The following is a 16,176-nucleotide window of genomic DNA, read 5'->3' on the forward strand; positions in this document are numbered from 1 at the left end:
AACATCAATGGCATGGACAGAGTTTGACTAAAGGAACTTTGCCACAGTGAGGATAATAAACGCAAAGTGTTAAAACTTGGGAGGACAATTAGCACACAATTTTAAAATGTCAGAAATCCAGCTTTTGCTTAGTTTTCATGATAGAAAATACTTAGCAGTTTGAGGTAAGCCTGGAGATGGTAAGATTTTATTTAATGTTCTCAGTATTTTACAGACGCAAGCTACTAGCTCATGAGAGCTACAGAATAACTGCTAGTTTCTGTTCCTACGGTGTAAATCCAAGTGAATCCATTTAGAACTTTCTTCAGTGAGAGTAAGTCTGATTACAGTACCTGATTGCCATCACTTTGTAGAGGCAGGTAAGTACAACACTATAAAGGAGTGAGGAGAAACTGGAGGAAGGAATTTGTCTTAAGATGTTAAGGAGCTTTACCAATATTCAGTTTCAAACCACAGTCCAAACACAACCCAATTTTAATTTCTTTACTGCTAATGAAGCCATCATTTCACTAATCTAGAAGATTGTCCCCTTGGCCCTGTAAACGCCTGCCTGTGTTATAGCACCCGGAACGGTGTTTAGGTGCTGCTGCAAGAGGACCTTGAAAACAGCCTGGAGGTGCAGGACGTCTAAAAGGCTACGGAATCACAAACTGAACATGATGTAACAAAATCATCCTGTTGCAGTAAAAAGGGCTTTGTCATTCTGAACTGTATAAACAGGTAAAGTAATGCATGAATCAGCACTTGGCATTGGCAAAGCCTCAGCTAGAGAGAAAGTGAGCAAGCTGGGGTTTCTTAGCTGAAAGTAAAGCAGGAGCAGAGGCATAACTCTTTACATAAGATTGTTGCAAAAATGCAAGGAAATGAACTGTTTTCCATATCCACTTCTAACAGGAAAAGAAGTGATTGGTTTACATCATGGAATGGGTAAGTCAGGTTAGACTAGGGAACATCTTTTAACAGTAAAGGACAGTGAAGTGGTGGAATAGAACATTTGAGGAAATGTTAGGAATTTGTCACTGGAAGTCTTTAAGAACAGGTTTGACAAACATCTGTCAGGAAGAATATAAATACAGCTGATCCTACTGACAGGAAAGGGAACGAGCTGATCTCTTGAACTCCATGTTTGTTAGAATCTGAGTAAAAAAAATAATTTTTTTTTGCTAAAACTTCCTGAAGGTTTTCTAACTTACAGCTATCAGGATCATCTGTGATTTGAATCAGTCTGTTGGCATCACTGTTTGTTGGAACCTCACATAAGGCAGCAGTGAAGGGACTGTCTCCCACCTCTGTCCCTACAGTTTCACAAGGAACTCCATTGACAATAGTGTATCTCCAAATATGTTCAAAACTAGGTATAACGTTATCTCTGTGTTACGGTACCTATTTTTGCGTTGGAACTCTAGGGCAAAGAAATGTAGAAGTACTACAGCGAGACAAATAGTTTAGTAGGGATGTCCTTCCAAATCCAAAAGAAAAATCCTGCCTTGCATGCTGTGATATAATAGAGAATTCACTTTATTTACTATATGAATAGACAACATGAGTAATGAGCTGTTAATCAGTAAAACAGGAAAAAACAGCAAAAGAAGAACTTCTTTCAAAGTGTTTACTGACTTAGCAGTCTAACAGTCTTATCTCCCTTCCTCAGCTGTGATTTCTGAGTCAGCAGTAGTTAAATTTTCCAGCAAGCCCTACATGAAAGAAAATGTAAAGGGTGATTAGGGATTTCCAGTCAGTGACCTCACCTCTGAGTGGGACAGTCAACACGTTTGCTCTGACATTCTATGCAGTGCACTGACAGCCGAAGGTGCTTTCAAGAAGCCATCTCAAAAGTGGTCTGACAGTATCTAATACCTTAAATTCTCTTAGCAAGGGAAACAAATCATCTTGAATTTCTTTATTTTCCAAGCTGGTGACAATGGGAACATTTTTTGGAGTTACCTCAGCAGTGTTTTTCACCTGGGTTATGACATTCATGGCTCAAAATTACTTTATAACAGGTATGTAACTTCCGCTTTTAAAAAGTCTCCTGGTTGAACAGTAAAATACTTGAAAAATGGTAGATAGAATGGCAAACAAAAAGGTGAGGGTGGGGGTGCGGGTAGATGTGTTTCTGGCATAGGAAACCACAGGGGTTTGAGAATACAGTGCAACAAAGACTACTCTAGCCTGTAGGGGAACTCTTTCATTGTCAGTCTAATTCAATTATTGTCTAAGCGTTGTAGCATTATTGTGTAAATGTTACAGAACTCCTTGTGTTAAAGATTTTGTATTGCATTTAGGATTAAGTTCAGTCCTATTGAATTCTGATTTTATGGTTTTATTACTTAAAATACCACAACAACCAGTTCTGTACAATCCTCAGAAAGCAAAACATGCGTGACAAAAGTTTGGTGTGCCTGTGATAAAATCTTATCTTTAATGCAAAGCCTTTTGCTCTGACTTTGCAATATCCTGACACTGTCTTGACTTGCACCATTGAAGGAAATGTGTGGTATTTCATGCCTGTCTCTGGTTAATACAGTGCAAAGGTTTTTATGTTTGACACAAAACTGTTTGAAAAAATTAGCATGGGGAATTTCCAGCATCAACTTTATTACATACTTCACAGATAATCCTTCACCCTCGAACATTATTATATGAACCTATTTTTTCGATCAGTGTCATACAATACCCCTTTCTATACATTAGTTACGTTTTAATGTCTTCTCTAAATTCCATAATCAACTTGAAGCAATCTATTCTTACTGTTGTAGCTACCAGCATATCTGCAGATACTCAATGTACACCAGATGTTTCACTGTAATTTGCAAGGAGTAAATGCTTGTTCTACCTATGTAAAAGAACATACACCATTGTTGCAGACAACTGATTTTCTTATCTACTGAAAGGTTTCTGAAGGAAACCTGGACTGAGTGAAGCAGGTGCTCAGTACAAGTCCTGTTGAAGTTCCACAGGTCTGGAGTACCTAAAACAGTAGCCTCCTCCAGCAATTCCAACCACTGAATAATTTTCACTGGGGAAATAGAGAGCTTGAGACTTAAGACTATTCCTTCACGCTGTTAGGTCACCCCTTAGTTCCTCTCCAAGCCTTCCTTAGGGTACCTCCTTATACACTCTCTGGCCATTGGTCCAAGAGTTCCGGTTAAGCTCGGGGCTGATCTCCAACTCTGTCTTCAAGCATGCCCAGCCCCCTTCTGTAGTGACTCACTCACTGGGCTTCACAGAGGGACTCTGAACTTAGGTTGCAGGCAGATGTGTCTCCAGGATGGAATTCAGGCACGTGTGATAGTAGCACTGCATTTTGCTGTTCCCAAATTGACTTTCTCGATGAACGCTGCATCTGACTCACTGTCTTGCTCTCTCTGGGGCTGCCAGTGAAACCAGCCCCTGTCACCACTGTGTCCCTGTTCAGGTGCAGTGGGACTGCGCCCTGGTCAGTGAGCGCACTGTCCTGCCTGTGCTGTGGTCACCCTTGGCTCCTGGCTCCTTTTCCTTGTGGAACAGTTTCATTCTTGCTGCTCCCTGACATCAACAGCCAAAGGAAACTCTCTTTCATAAATCAGAGCGAAGGCTTGGTGCAAGGTAAAGAGATAGTAACAAGAGCTTCCCCCAAAAAACAAGAGAACTAATGCACTATAAAACCAATACCTATAGACTACAAAAATTAAACAATTTTCTTTCTTCCTGTCCTATGACAACTTTTTCTTTTTGTGAGATTCTTCTAAGTCCTCCCACGTTTCGCTGTGAAACAGATTTTTCACACAACACCAAAATACTGAGGAGTATATCCCATTATTAGTAGGTTAGCTAAATAGAGTAAACCTTGAAGTACAGCTACATGCAGCTTGTGGACCAAAGTGAATAACATGCTTCTAAAGGATTAGTCTGTCTCCTGTGGAAACTCAGTCATCTTTAGAAACAGATGTCAGAACTGATACAAAAAGATTTGAAGAGGCTGCTACTCTCTTTCTGGATTTCTCCCTCATATTGTAAAACAATCTTGAATTTAGATTGAAGGTGATAATATCCCAAAACATTTCGTTTACTTCACCATTTTGTCTTAAAAGTCTCAGTGAATTCTAAGGTACAACTTTGATCTTCGTCCTTCAGTCACTTTTCTTATCACTTAAGACTTAATCTTCTGGAACTGAATTTTTATATTATGCTATTTATCTATCATACCATTCTTAAATACAAATATTTGTCCTGTAATTGAATGGCTACAGACTGTAACAGTTTACAAGTATCTAGGCTCCTTTCAGAAATTTCAGAAAATTCCATTCAGTCAGCTGTTCAGCATTATTTTAAATTTGTAAAGTTGGTCATGGAGAAACTCATTCCCAATAATGCATTTTTTTAGAAGTTGTATTAGATCAAATCTAAAGATAAGAAAATAATTGACTAAGTAAGCAATAAGAGTTGGAGTGAAGTCTGAACACAAAAAGTAGTAAGGGAGAAGGGAATTGAGGATAAACCCTGCAGGAGTGGTGTCCTGAAAACTAAAAAAGGGGAAGTGTGGAACGTGTCTCAGCAGCTGAGACAGGGGGTTATTCAGGAAACCAGAAACGATTCTCAGAAGGACCAAGAGAGCTGCCTATTAGCAAAAAGGAATCAAGAAAATTTAACACTGGAACACCTAGAACGGAATAGAATACTTCAGTTGGAAAGTGCCTACAGCAATCATCTAGTCCAACTGCCTGACCATTTCAGGGCTGAACAAAAGTTAAAGCAGGCTGTTAAGGGCATTTTCCAAATGCCTCTTAAACACTGCCAGGCTTAGGGCATCAACCACTCTCTAGGAAGCCTGTTCTAGTGTTTGACACCTCTTACACAGAAATACTTTGGCCAAAATGAAGACATTTAAGAGAACACTCATGAAGACAGGCTGGTTGAAAGGAAGAAATACAACGGCGTGAATCATCTTTACACTGGGACTATCTGGATAGACTTGAAGTCCTTGATACCTACACACACATCTTCACCAACAGAGCTTCTTGGCAATATGTTTGGGCTTGACTTATGTTCAAGTCAACACTGAATGCAGCCATGATTGGTTATAGGGACTGCTCAAGCATTCAGTGGCTCACCTGCCATGTGCCTGGGTCTACACCACATCCAGAAGTGTTAATGGGAGGTCATAGCCTCCATTACTGCCTAATTCAATGATTGCTCTACCAAACATTTAAGTCCAACTAAACTAAACATAAGGACAGCAGGATGTATCTTTTACCAGAAGTCACTTCCAATGCTACCATACCCAATGGGTGCAGGAGTGCAGCCTGCCTTTCTTTTAGCACTCCACACAAGCTTACTTATCTTTCTAGCCCTTTCTTAACATGGGAGTGGCTTGGCTGCTAGTTCTATCTTTCCATTCACAAAATTCAATTTAACCTCTCTTACTAAGAAATCACGTGGTGGATCTGCAGGCATCACTTCATCCTGCCTCGGCAGTTTGTGGATTGCCTGTATTCTGATGCACAGTTTTATGAAGCATTCATTAGGGTACATATCTGGTGGACACACAGCCTGAAGAGCATATGGAGCAAGGAAGTAACACCTGTGGCTGTTGGCTTTCTGAAATGTTTGCAAAGAAATTTTGAAATGTTTCACTTACTATGCCAATTACTGTATGTAACTCAAAAAGAAAACTATCTTTTTTGCACTGTATGCCTCCAGTGAAATAGGGAGGCAAAAGAGTAACATCCTTTATCCTTGTCAGTGTCAAACATAAACAGTGTGCCAGCTGTGGCTTTCTAAAAAAGCCGGATGAACTGACTATGGAGAAGGATGGGAATTAGTGTCATAAATTCACCTGGTCTATCCCCTCTTTTCCTGCTGCAACTTGACAGTGGCTGGGAGGCTGAAGCATCACACCAGCTATGAGGAAAAAAAAAAGGTTCAGGAGGAATAAGTAACATCAGGAATGATAAAATCATCATAGGCATATTTTCTTATTGGTATACTAATTCCATTTAAAATTATGTATAATACCTTTGATAGAACCCATACTGCTAAGAGCAGTATGCTGACAGAATCAGTGCTTCAGTGCAACTCTGGGTATTATAATTTTAATTTAAAAAAAGGAAAAAACCTGTTTGATTTCTCTTCATATTTAGCATGAATAAGTACGACAAATAAGACTATCTTTAATAAGATATTGACTCCAGGTAATGACTCAGATGCCAACCGTATATGCGTTTAGTCTAATCACAGCCAAAATTCTTGAAATTCTAGACTACTGTGTTAAGAAAAAAAGTGCTATTTTTAAAATATGTCCTTTTTTGATAGAGATTAGTTTTCTAGCATCCTCAAATTAGAAACTTTTAACAATGCTCCATTTAGTTAAATGTGACTTTAAATTCTTCGTGAGGAATAAATATTAACATTTAAATACTAACCTTGAATATTTATGTCTAAATTACAGGTTCCGTTCTTTCACCTTGCAGGATCACAGGTGTAGGAATCTATCTTGAGGAGAAAGTGAATTTCTCAGAAGCAAGTAATGCATGTAATCAGCTGAATCTACAGTTGGCAAGTAAAGCCCAAGTTGACAAGGCTTTGAAACATGGCTTTGAAACATGCAGGTATATGACATCAGTTAGAGCCTCATTACCTTTAGTGAATGCCTTTACACACATCTGAGGCTGGTGATATATCTAATATTAAAAGGATTGATGCTTTTTATTGTAGCTATGGATGGGTGAAAGACGGATTGGCTGTCATTCCTCGGATAACATCCAACACCAAATGCGGTAAGGGCAACGTTGGACTAGTGCCATGGAATGCTGAACACTTTAAAACATTTAAGGTTTACTGCTTCAATTCCTCAGGTATGTAAGCATGACAACCACATTATTTTGGAGGTTTGGGGGGATTTTATTACTTTTTAACACCTGCATGAAAAAATCATAACAAGTGAGTGAGTTCTTATAATTTGTTGGCCCTTTCCCTCCAGTCTTAAATGTTGTCAAGCTGTACTTAGCTCAGCAGGGGGAAAAAAGCCTCCAAGAAATACAAAAGGTCAATTCAGTTGATCCAGATTAATCAAGAGTGGGGTACTTCAGGAAAAGCCGAATGTTTTTTGATAAAAGGAAATATATCTGTTCAACTAAGTTAATATATAAGATAGAACAGCTGAGAGACCATAAAATTCACTAGATTCCCAATCTATTGTCAGTAAAATCAAACAGCTTTCTTTAATGTGCATCATCCTATATGTGAAAAAACCTGTCCTTTCCCTCATTCTTGAATGTCTGTTCCCAGATTGAAGACACAACAGTGGAACTTGGGCCCTGCTATAAGTTAGACCTTCTCAGCACAACAGATCAGTATTGTTTACTAATGACTTCTGTTATGTTAACTAAAAATAGGTATTTAACTAGAGGCATTGTGTTCCTGCTAGTGTCCCCTATCCATGGTTGTTACGTAACAACTACACAAATAATTAGATGATATACAGGATCAATAACTTATTCCTTATCAGTCCCTAGACCTTGCCAATGAGTTTTAGATAACAAGAGCAAGAAATTATGTACAAAATAAATTTTTTCAGGAAAGATGTGTGAACAAGAGTTAGAAAGAGCAGGAGAAAAATAGATACGCAAGATATGTCCATGCAAAGGTATAAAGACCTAAGACCGTGTCTGGCGACTGTGAACACTGGAGCTTACAAAGAGACTGAGGATAAAGCTGTTAGGGAGCAGGCCATGCCTTCACCGCTGGGACTTTGTTGATGATCATGGGCTACTTTAGTGAAGGAGGGTGGCTAATATGAGGAGTCAGCCTGTAAAGAATCTGTCTGTGATAAGAAAGCACTGCAGAAGGAAAGCATTGTTAGAAATTGACTTATCACCTAACCTGTAAAGTTAAAGCTGACATGATTGAACTAACTTAGTTCTTCTCTACAAGCTTCTATTGATGAATACATAGGGGAATTAGTACTTGGGCAACATGTTCTAAAATAAACTGCTCCTACTAGTACTGTTATTTCTTCTGTTCCTATGCAATATGGTATTTCAGTGCATGAACAGTGTGTCATTCTGCATCAGAAATGTTGTGTAGGTTGGGCAATTCCAAATTACTTGCTTTGCTTAGCTCTAATTCAAAAAAATTATACTGTTTTGTAGCACATGAATAAAGTTAAGCTTGCTGAATGGCTAGAAAATAACATAATGTATATTTAACATTGGGATGATTCTGCATTGTTTCATCTTAATTAACTTTTGCCTGTTCTAGTAATTTCTTACCCGAATTATCTGGTAGAAGCTTATTCTGTCAATTTTAATTGTGCCAAAGAAATGCCAAAATCACTTGAAAACTATAGTGAAAAAAAGTAAAAAGCCCTTGCCATTCAACTTTTTATTCTGCGAATGAAACTGCGTCATCACACTTCCCACAGGGATTCATTTGGAGAACAGTACATGCGTCGTTTCCCTGTTATTTATGTTGTAATCTGCTTGTTACTTTAGTGAAATTTTTATAGCTTTACAGAAAATAGAGCTAGAAAAGAAGAATTTTCACATTTTCATGAGCCCAATTCAAAACTCAGCTTTTCCTTTCACATATAAAAGTTCGCTTGCACTTACATCTTAATATAGGTAACATATTCACGTTTTTTAAATTACTTAATTTCTGACTGTGCCTGAAGTTTGTTTCTTTCTAGCCCCCATTAGAATCATGTCATTTTTTAACCTTGCACCACTACCTGGTTTACCTGAAAGTTTTATGGATTACTTCTGTTTCCAGAAAATAAGAGTAGTGTTCCAAGTATCAACAGTGCATGCATATGTTTTGAACATACATATAACAGAAATATTTTTTGATCTTGGTTATAACAGAAATAATTTTGGATCTTGGTTCTGCATTGAAGTCTCCTGCTCTGCAGGAAGTCACATTATTGTTTTTTATATGCATTACTATTCTAAGAACATTTCAGGAGGAGTCTTGTCATTGGCATGCAATTATAAAACAAGTGCCACGCTTGCTCAAAAAAATGTTTAACTATGTGAGTAACAATAAAAGGTGTGGGATCTGGGTTGTAGCCACATGTTGGAAACAGGCATGCCTGGTTTGGGTAAGGCTTTCATGAATAAACCAACGATAATTTCCAGAAGGCAATGACTGGGCAACAATTTCAATGAATGTGTGTACAGTAAATACAAAACTAACATCCAACACAACTCTTACATGTTTCCTTTCCTGGCTGCAGATGTTCAGATTAACTCATGTAAACCAGATCCAACTACAGCCATAGTACCTTCATCAAGTGCACCAACAGACTTCACTGCATATTCAAGCACGGATGTGACTGAGAACATCACAGCAGTGCCCAATGTGACCGAGTCAGAACAACCCCCGAAAAATATAAAATTTCGCGTAATATGTGTAACTGAAACTATAGCACCAACAGAGGGGACCACTACAAAAATGCCGGAGGAATACTCGCCCCGCTACACTTCCCGTGCTGCCTTTAAGAATGATGCCATTGTGTTTGGAGGTAAAGGCCATATATAGCAGCTACTTAATCAGAACGATTGGTCACATAGATGTTCCTTCCAGTACTTACAGGGGGTCTACAGGAAAGCTGGGGAGGGGCTCTTCATCAGGGAGTGCAGGAGTGGGACGAGGGGGAACAATCTTAAGCTGAAAGAAGACAGATAGAGATTAGGTATTAGGAAGAATTTTTTTTTACTTTGTTCAGAGAACTCACAGCTGTCCCATCACTGGAGGTGTTCAAGGCCAGGTTGGCTAAGGCTTTGAGGAACCTGATCTAGCAGAAGGTGTCCCTGCCCACAGCAGGGGGGTGGAACTGGATGATCTTTAAGGTTCCCTCCAACCATTTTATGATTCTACGCTGGTAGTAAAATTGTCTGCTGCTATTTTTGTTTGCTACTCCAGCACTCACAGTGATGCAGCTGAACCTGGAGGCAGCACACGAGAGCTGTGGCTTTGCAAAAGCAAAACTTATAAGGCAGAGGATTTCAAAATAATTTTAAAATAGACGATCTTATTTTATAGTTTTTGATAATATTTTAATATGAAACAGTGGAAGTTCATTCTGGTTAATGTGATTTGGGGTAAACACATTTCTGAGAAAGTCTTAGCAAACACCATGTGCTCAGAGTAATGAAAAACTCATCAGGCTCTTAAAAACAAAACAAGCCAAGAAAGTTTTAAGGAGAATTATTGTTCTCCATATATGGAGGTATTTTCCAGATAGAAGGTGTGAGTAAGTAATCCTCATATACAGCAACCAAGAAATAGACTAAAAATGGGGGAAAACACTCTGACTGTAAGGACAGTTAATCACAAAAATTTATTCTCTAGGGTGGTTGTAAAAGCCCGCCAGTGAGCCGATTAGACAAGCACCTGTAAGGTACCTAAACACCTAGTTTAGTCTCTCTTGAAAACAATAAGCAGGAGTAACTAACCTTTTGAGATTCCCGACACCTCTGTTCTTGAGTTGATGTGTATGTACTGCATACTATAGGCTATTTTTACAAGAATCTGGATTTATGCTCATGAGCCTTTAGAAAGCAAAAATTAAGTACACATAGATACCCTATGCTTACCTCCCTTTTATCTCCAGGTATCCCTACTGCACTTCTTGTACTGGCAGTCATCTTCTTCATTATTTCAGTTGTTCTAGCAGTCTGCTATATCAAAAGGTAAGTTTTTTCTCTCTTTTTTTTCTCTTGGACTGAGTTAACTCTTGGAGTACAACCACTGAATAATTTGAAGGTATAGTTAAAGAGCAGAGAAATAACAGTAATGACATAACAGTGTAGAATGAAGAACAAAATCTCAAACCCTGTAGTTATGCAGATAAAATTTGCTGTTGCCATTCCCTGCTTTAGACAAGGAACCACAGGCAAATGTTGTCTATTTTTGATTAGTCAATCATGCCTCGTGAAATATTTCCAAGTGTGCCAAAACAGCAACATTGAAGTGTGCCTCTGTTTGTATATAAGCCTGTTTATTCAGTTTTATTCTTTTATTCATTCTATGACAGACTCAAGGTAAAAGCCTTTGTTCTTGGACTATAATTGTGTTCAGAAAAAAATAATTGTTGAACTCATCTGTCATGCATAAAGGTCTTCAACGCAGTGGATGATTAAATCATATCCAAAAGCCATGTGCGTTGCTCACACCCTAGCCCAGACAGCTTTATCATTGTGTACCATGAATCCTGAATAAACATTGTTTTAAAACAAAACAACAAACAAAAATGTTTATTTAAAAAGCACACTGCTCGAAAAAGCACAGTGATCTACATGCCACTGTTCTCTGTGAGACGTTTGCTTGAGTAAAGCAAAGAAAGTTTTCTAGGTATTTTCACTTAATTTCTTGAGTGATACTACCAAACTATGCCAGTGTTTCTGCTTTACTATCCTTTTTTTCTATTTAAAGGTACAAGAAAACCTTCCCTTTTTCGAACAAGGATCAGCAAAAAGAAATGGTTGAAACTACTGCTCTCAAAGAGACCAAGTCAAATGACAAAACACCTGAGAAGGAAACAAAGAATAATGGAAAAAAGGCAGAAGAGTCTAAAACCATGCCTGAGGCCACAGTAAAATGTTTGGAAGCAGAAGTTTAAGGGGAACAATGTACATATCTTGACAGAAACATGAAACAAAGCACACAGAACCGAGCAATGCTTTTAAACATGGGTGATTGTACATACTCATGAATGTTTTCTCTGTCTTAATATATGAAAACTTTTCTTCAAATAGTTACATCTTTAGCTATAAATGCTCTTGCAGAAGAATACAGTATCTAATTTTCTTCAAACAACCAAAAAAATCCATATCACAGCTCATTTTTCATCTTCAATAAAGAAATAATTAGGAATATGCTATTAACGACGTGCAGTGTGTTAACTCTGCACAGAATGCAGATCAATATGTAACAAAACCAGGGGGTTAATATGGCTGGAGGATGTCTGCTAACTTAATGTCTAAAATAAAATGATGATACTGTATCTCTTCCTCATGTAGATTAGCTTATGTCCATTAAGTAGCTGCATACTATTTTAAAGAAGTCTGATTACAAGCAGAAGAAATAAGCCTGTTTACAAGTGAGTAAAAAATCAAAGGAAAAACCCTGTGTCATTCAAATACCCAAAGAAGGGTCCAAATATGCTGATGCTTTTATATATATAGACAGCAATTAATAACTTCCTTAGATATCTTCATCATATCATAATTTACTGTTTTATTTATTAAAATCTGTATCATTCTTCTGCAACAGATATTTGACGGGAAAAAAGCTCAAACTAATGCAACAATTATATTTAAGATCTTTTGTGTATATTTAAGTGTGGCTTTCATAATAAAGATCTCAAGTGGTATGGGATGTTTACAGAACTTCGTAAAAAATAAAGTATGGTAGATCTGTTTGTCTGGACTATTTATTCTCATGAAAACTCTCACAGTAAAAGAGCTTATATAACTCTAATGTTACAGAAGTAATGAGTTGTTATAAAAGAACACTAGCAATTTAACATCTATTTTCTTTTATAAATTGTTTGGATAACTGATTTTTATATGTGAAGGAGTTTATTATGGCAAAGGAAGTTTCTTTTTTGATCAAGCAGCTTGAAAGTCATAGTCTTAAATAAAATAGTAATAGAATTGCTCATCAATATTGTGTTTTCTACAGTATAGGACACTGGGTTATGAACTTTCATATTTTTAATTCACAGAAGTTTAAAAAATGGCCAGTGGTTATAAGTTCCACTAGATAGTGAATTACAGTGTATTGCTAACAGCATGCTTAGAGATTCCCTGTATTGTTTTTTGTTTTCTCTTTATTCTCAGAAATACTTCATGGCTCCAGAAGTCTGGACTGTGTTGACATGCAGCACACCGCTGCCATTAAAGCTACGCTGCTGCAAGAAGACTCTGATTCAGTACAGCTCTAAAACCCACTAATTTCAGATGTCCAGCAACAGAATTTCAGCAGAAAAAATATGTAATGGAGGAAAATGCTAAATACAGCTTTCCCACTCACTTAGATAACTCCTCTTCTTGCAAAACACCACAGTAATGCCACCTGCATAAAAGAACTCTATGTCATGTGAGCAGTGAGAGTAGACAGAAGAAATAAGGCCACAGCCAACATTTGTCATGATGTCAGAACAGCAAACACGCTTACGGACACAGGCAACACTAGTGGATTCCAGGTAATGTTGGACTTCTTTTGTGACATATTACAATTTCCCTTCTGCCTCTCTTTTCCATGTTTTAAAGATCAAAAATTACCTGTTTCTCTATCCTTTTCCCCAGCACCAAGAGGTAATTACCTATCACTTCGCTTACTCTTCTCTAATATTACCTCTGTTCCATGGGTATCCACTTCCTTTTTTTTCTCAGACTGTCTCATTCACACCTAAAGAAAATAGAGAAATGGTTCTCTAGTTCCATTTGGTCCAAAGTTTGTTGCCTGTTTTACACCTAAATAAGGGTGCTTTTTTCCCCTGAAGTGTTTACTTTCTTTAAAAAACTATACTAGCTGATAGAATAAGATATTGCCTTAATCTATACATGTCTTCTTTTTTATATATATCTTAAGATAGCTTTCATTCAGACCTTCACACTGACACCTTGCCAGTGCACATGGTTTGGTCTACCCCTCCTGTTCATTGCACAACTTATGCCCACACTACAAAGGCAAAAAGGAGTGTTACATTCATACGTAATAAAAGCTAGCTGTAAGCAGAAATCAACAAATACCGTATTTGATATTGTCTCTATACAAAGAGTACTACTAAGTCACATTTGAATTGGAAAGTACAAAATGTTCTTGCTCATTGTTTAATAAAATTGCAAGGGATGTACCACTACAAAGCAAACAGGAAACATTTATTTAAGTTCTAGACAGAAAGTGTCAAAACCTCAACCCCTTAGCTGGTACTAGTAGAAACTTAAGAGAAACTCTTCATTATGTTTCTGCCTTCTCTCGTGTCATGCTCTTTTTTACGAGACATTCTCAACAGCAACAAAGCTCCTTGATGTCTCAGAAACTACATTATGCTCAAGTATCTTGGACAAATAATTTGTTCCACCTCGCAGGAGATCACAGTTTGTATTAATCATTTGACAGTAGCACTGCTCAGATTCCCACACTGAGGCTACAGATGTTTGCTGACCTTAGCTGAAAGGGGTGTTTGGCCTGCAGGAAACACAGTGAGATTCCCAGTCCAGCCCAATCCCTGCCTGGAATACAGGAGTGCCTTTATCGTGGGAAGTACATGTGTCTATGTGTGAACAGAAGTGGGCAGGAAGGGGAAGTACTACTCCTTTTCTCCTCTTTAAATTGAAAATTAAAAAAAAAAAAAAATCAACTTGTGAATTAAACCTTGAAGCATCAGGATGTGGATAACCTAGAGGATGTTCTAGGATTTCTGTTCCTAAATGGCTTGTTATCATTTATGGATGCTGGGAGGTTTCTGCCTGACCTTTGCCAGGTGCATCCACCTCCCACATCCTTCATGCTGGCCAGGGTGCTTGCTCCCCCAGCTGTGATGGATGGCAGGGTGGGGAGGTGTTTTGCACCAGCCACTGCTGGCCGGTGACGATCCCACCATTGCAGGCATTCGGGATCCATGAAGTATCATTTCAATTGCTGTTTATTAGATCAGATGGATTGGACTGGATGATCTTAAAGGTCTTTTCGAACCTCAATGATTCTATGATAGAAAAAGAGAGGAAGTTTTGGTGGTCTTATATCCCAGCAGAAGCTGGGAACCCCGAGCTGTGCAGCACTGAGTAGGCACCAGCTGAGAGTGCAGCAAGGCCTGCCTGTGGAGCAGTTACCCCGTTTGGGTCACACAAGCCACTACAAGAATTTTCCTCAAAGAAAACCTCCCTATACACCATTTCTAGACTCATAAAATCATAGAACGTCCTCAGTTGGAAGGGATCCGCAAGCGTCATTGAGTCTAATTCCTGTCTCTGCATAGGACAACCCCAAAATTCACATCATGTGTCTGAGGGCGTTGTCTACATGCTTCTTGAATATTGTCAGGCTTGGCACCATGACCACTTCCCTGGGGAGCTGTTCCAGTGCTCAACCACCCTCTGAGTGAAGAACCTTTTCCTAATATCCAACCTAAACCTTCCCTGGCACATCTTCCTGCCATCCCATTGGGTCCTATGACTAGTCACTAGAGAGAAGGGATCAGCGCCTGCTCCTCCTCCCTTTGTGAGGAAGCTGTAGACTGTGATGAGGTCTCCCCTCAGTCTCCTTTAGGTGTAACAGACCAAGCAACTTTAGCCGCTCCTCATATATCTTCACCTCTAAACCTTTTACCAGTTTTATGGCCCTCCCCTGGACACTTCTCCAGTAGCTTGGTATCCTTTCTACATCGTGGTGCCCAAACCTGCACATAGTGCTCAAGTTGGGGCAACACCACTGTGGAACAGAGTGGGACAATCCCCTCCCTCAACTGGCTCCCCATGCCGTGCTTGATGCATCCTAAGACACAGAGCTGGCCCTCTTGGCTGCCCGGGCACACTGTCAGCTCGTGTTCAACTTGCTGTCAACCAGAACCCCCAGAGGCTGCTCTCCAGCCTCTCACTCCCCAGTCTATATGGACATCCAAGGCTCCCCCCAGTTTTGTGTTGTCCACAAGCTTGGTTATTAAGCCTCCAAGTCCAGGTCACTTATGAAGACATTTAAGAGTACTGGCCCTGCTACTTTCTACCGCAGAATGGAAAGGATGCTCAGGCGAGGTGTGCTCTGCCCAACTGTAACGTGGTTGCTGACTCCAGTGTGCAAAGACCTTCCTCCCCACATCGCCAATGGCAGCCGAAAGTGCCCAGCAGTGGCCCCACGGATACTGAAAATGCTAGCAAATAAACTCTCGAAGTCACACTGTGGAAAGCACACATCTTTTATCAGGCCTGGGCAACATGTGGGAGCGACCTCCATTGATCACATGCAGTGAGACAAGAGCTGGGGGCAGAATCTATTTCCCACTGACATGCTTGTGTATAAATTTTCCCAGAAACCTTATGCAGACTCTATTGCTTTCCAAGGACTTATTTCAATGTTATCATGAACTTCACAAGAGTCAAATCTCCTGCCAACTTGGAGCTTTGGAGCCAGCTCTGCCTGACCTTTGAGGGCTGCGAACAGAGGTGATTACAGAAGACACTTCTGTTTGGC

The 16,176-nt window shown here is 39.1% G+C and overlaps 1 protein-coding gene across 1 annotated transcript; it reads left to right on the forward strand.

Annotated features, from left to right (window-relative positions):
* Positions 1-1,713: 1,713 nt before the first annotated feature.
* Positions 1,714-12,264, forward strand: LYVE1 (lymphatic vessel endothelial hyaluronan receptor 1). Its single transcript, XM_069857590.1, has 6 exons — positions 1,714-2,003; positions 6,431-6,590; positions 6,697-6,836; positions 9,215-9,502; positions 10,595-10,673; positions 11,416-12,264. Exons 1-6 carry the CDS (start codon positions 1,922-1,924, stop codon positions 11,600-11,602), a joined length of 936 nt encoding a protein of 311 aa, XP_069713691.1. The 5' UTR covers positions 1,714-1,921; the 3' UTR covers positions 11,603-12,264.
* Positions 12,265-16,176: the final 3,912 nt, after the last annotated feature.

This window comes from Phaenicophaeus curvirostris, chromosome 5, assembly GCF_032191515.1.
Source record: "Phaenicophaeus curvirostris isolate KB17595 chromosome 5, BPBGC_Pcur_1.0, whole genome shotgun sequence".
NCBI lineage: Eukaryota > Metazoa > Chordata > Aves > Cuculiformes > Cuculidae > Phaenicophaeus > Phaenicophaeus curvirostris.

What these genes read in the sequence shown, in the direction of transcription:
- LYVE1 (XM_069857590.1), top strand. Translation starts at nt 1,922, where the DNA reads ATGGGAACATTTTTTGGAGTTACCTCAGCAGTGTTTTTCACCTGGGTT. An exon ending in TGATGCCATTGTGTTTGGAG is followed by an intron (nt 9,503 to 10,594) that starts GTAAAGGCCATA and finishes TTTTATCTCCAG; the next exon opens with GTATCCCTACTGCACTTCTT. An exon ending in GCAGTCTGCTATATCAAAAG is followed by an intron (nt 10,674 to 11,415) that starts GTAAGTTTTTTC and finishes TTCTATTTAAAG; the next exon opens with GTACAAGAAAACCTTCCCTT.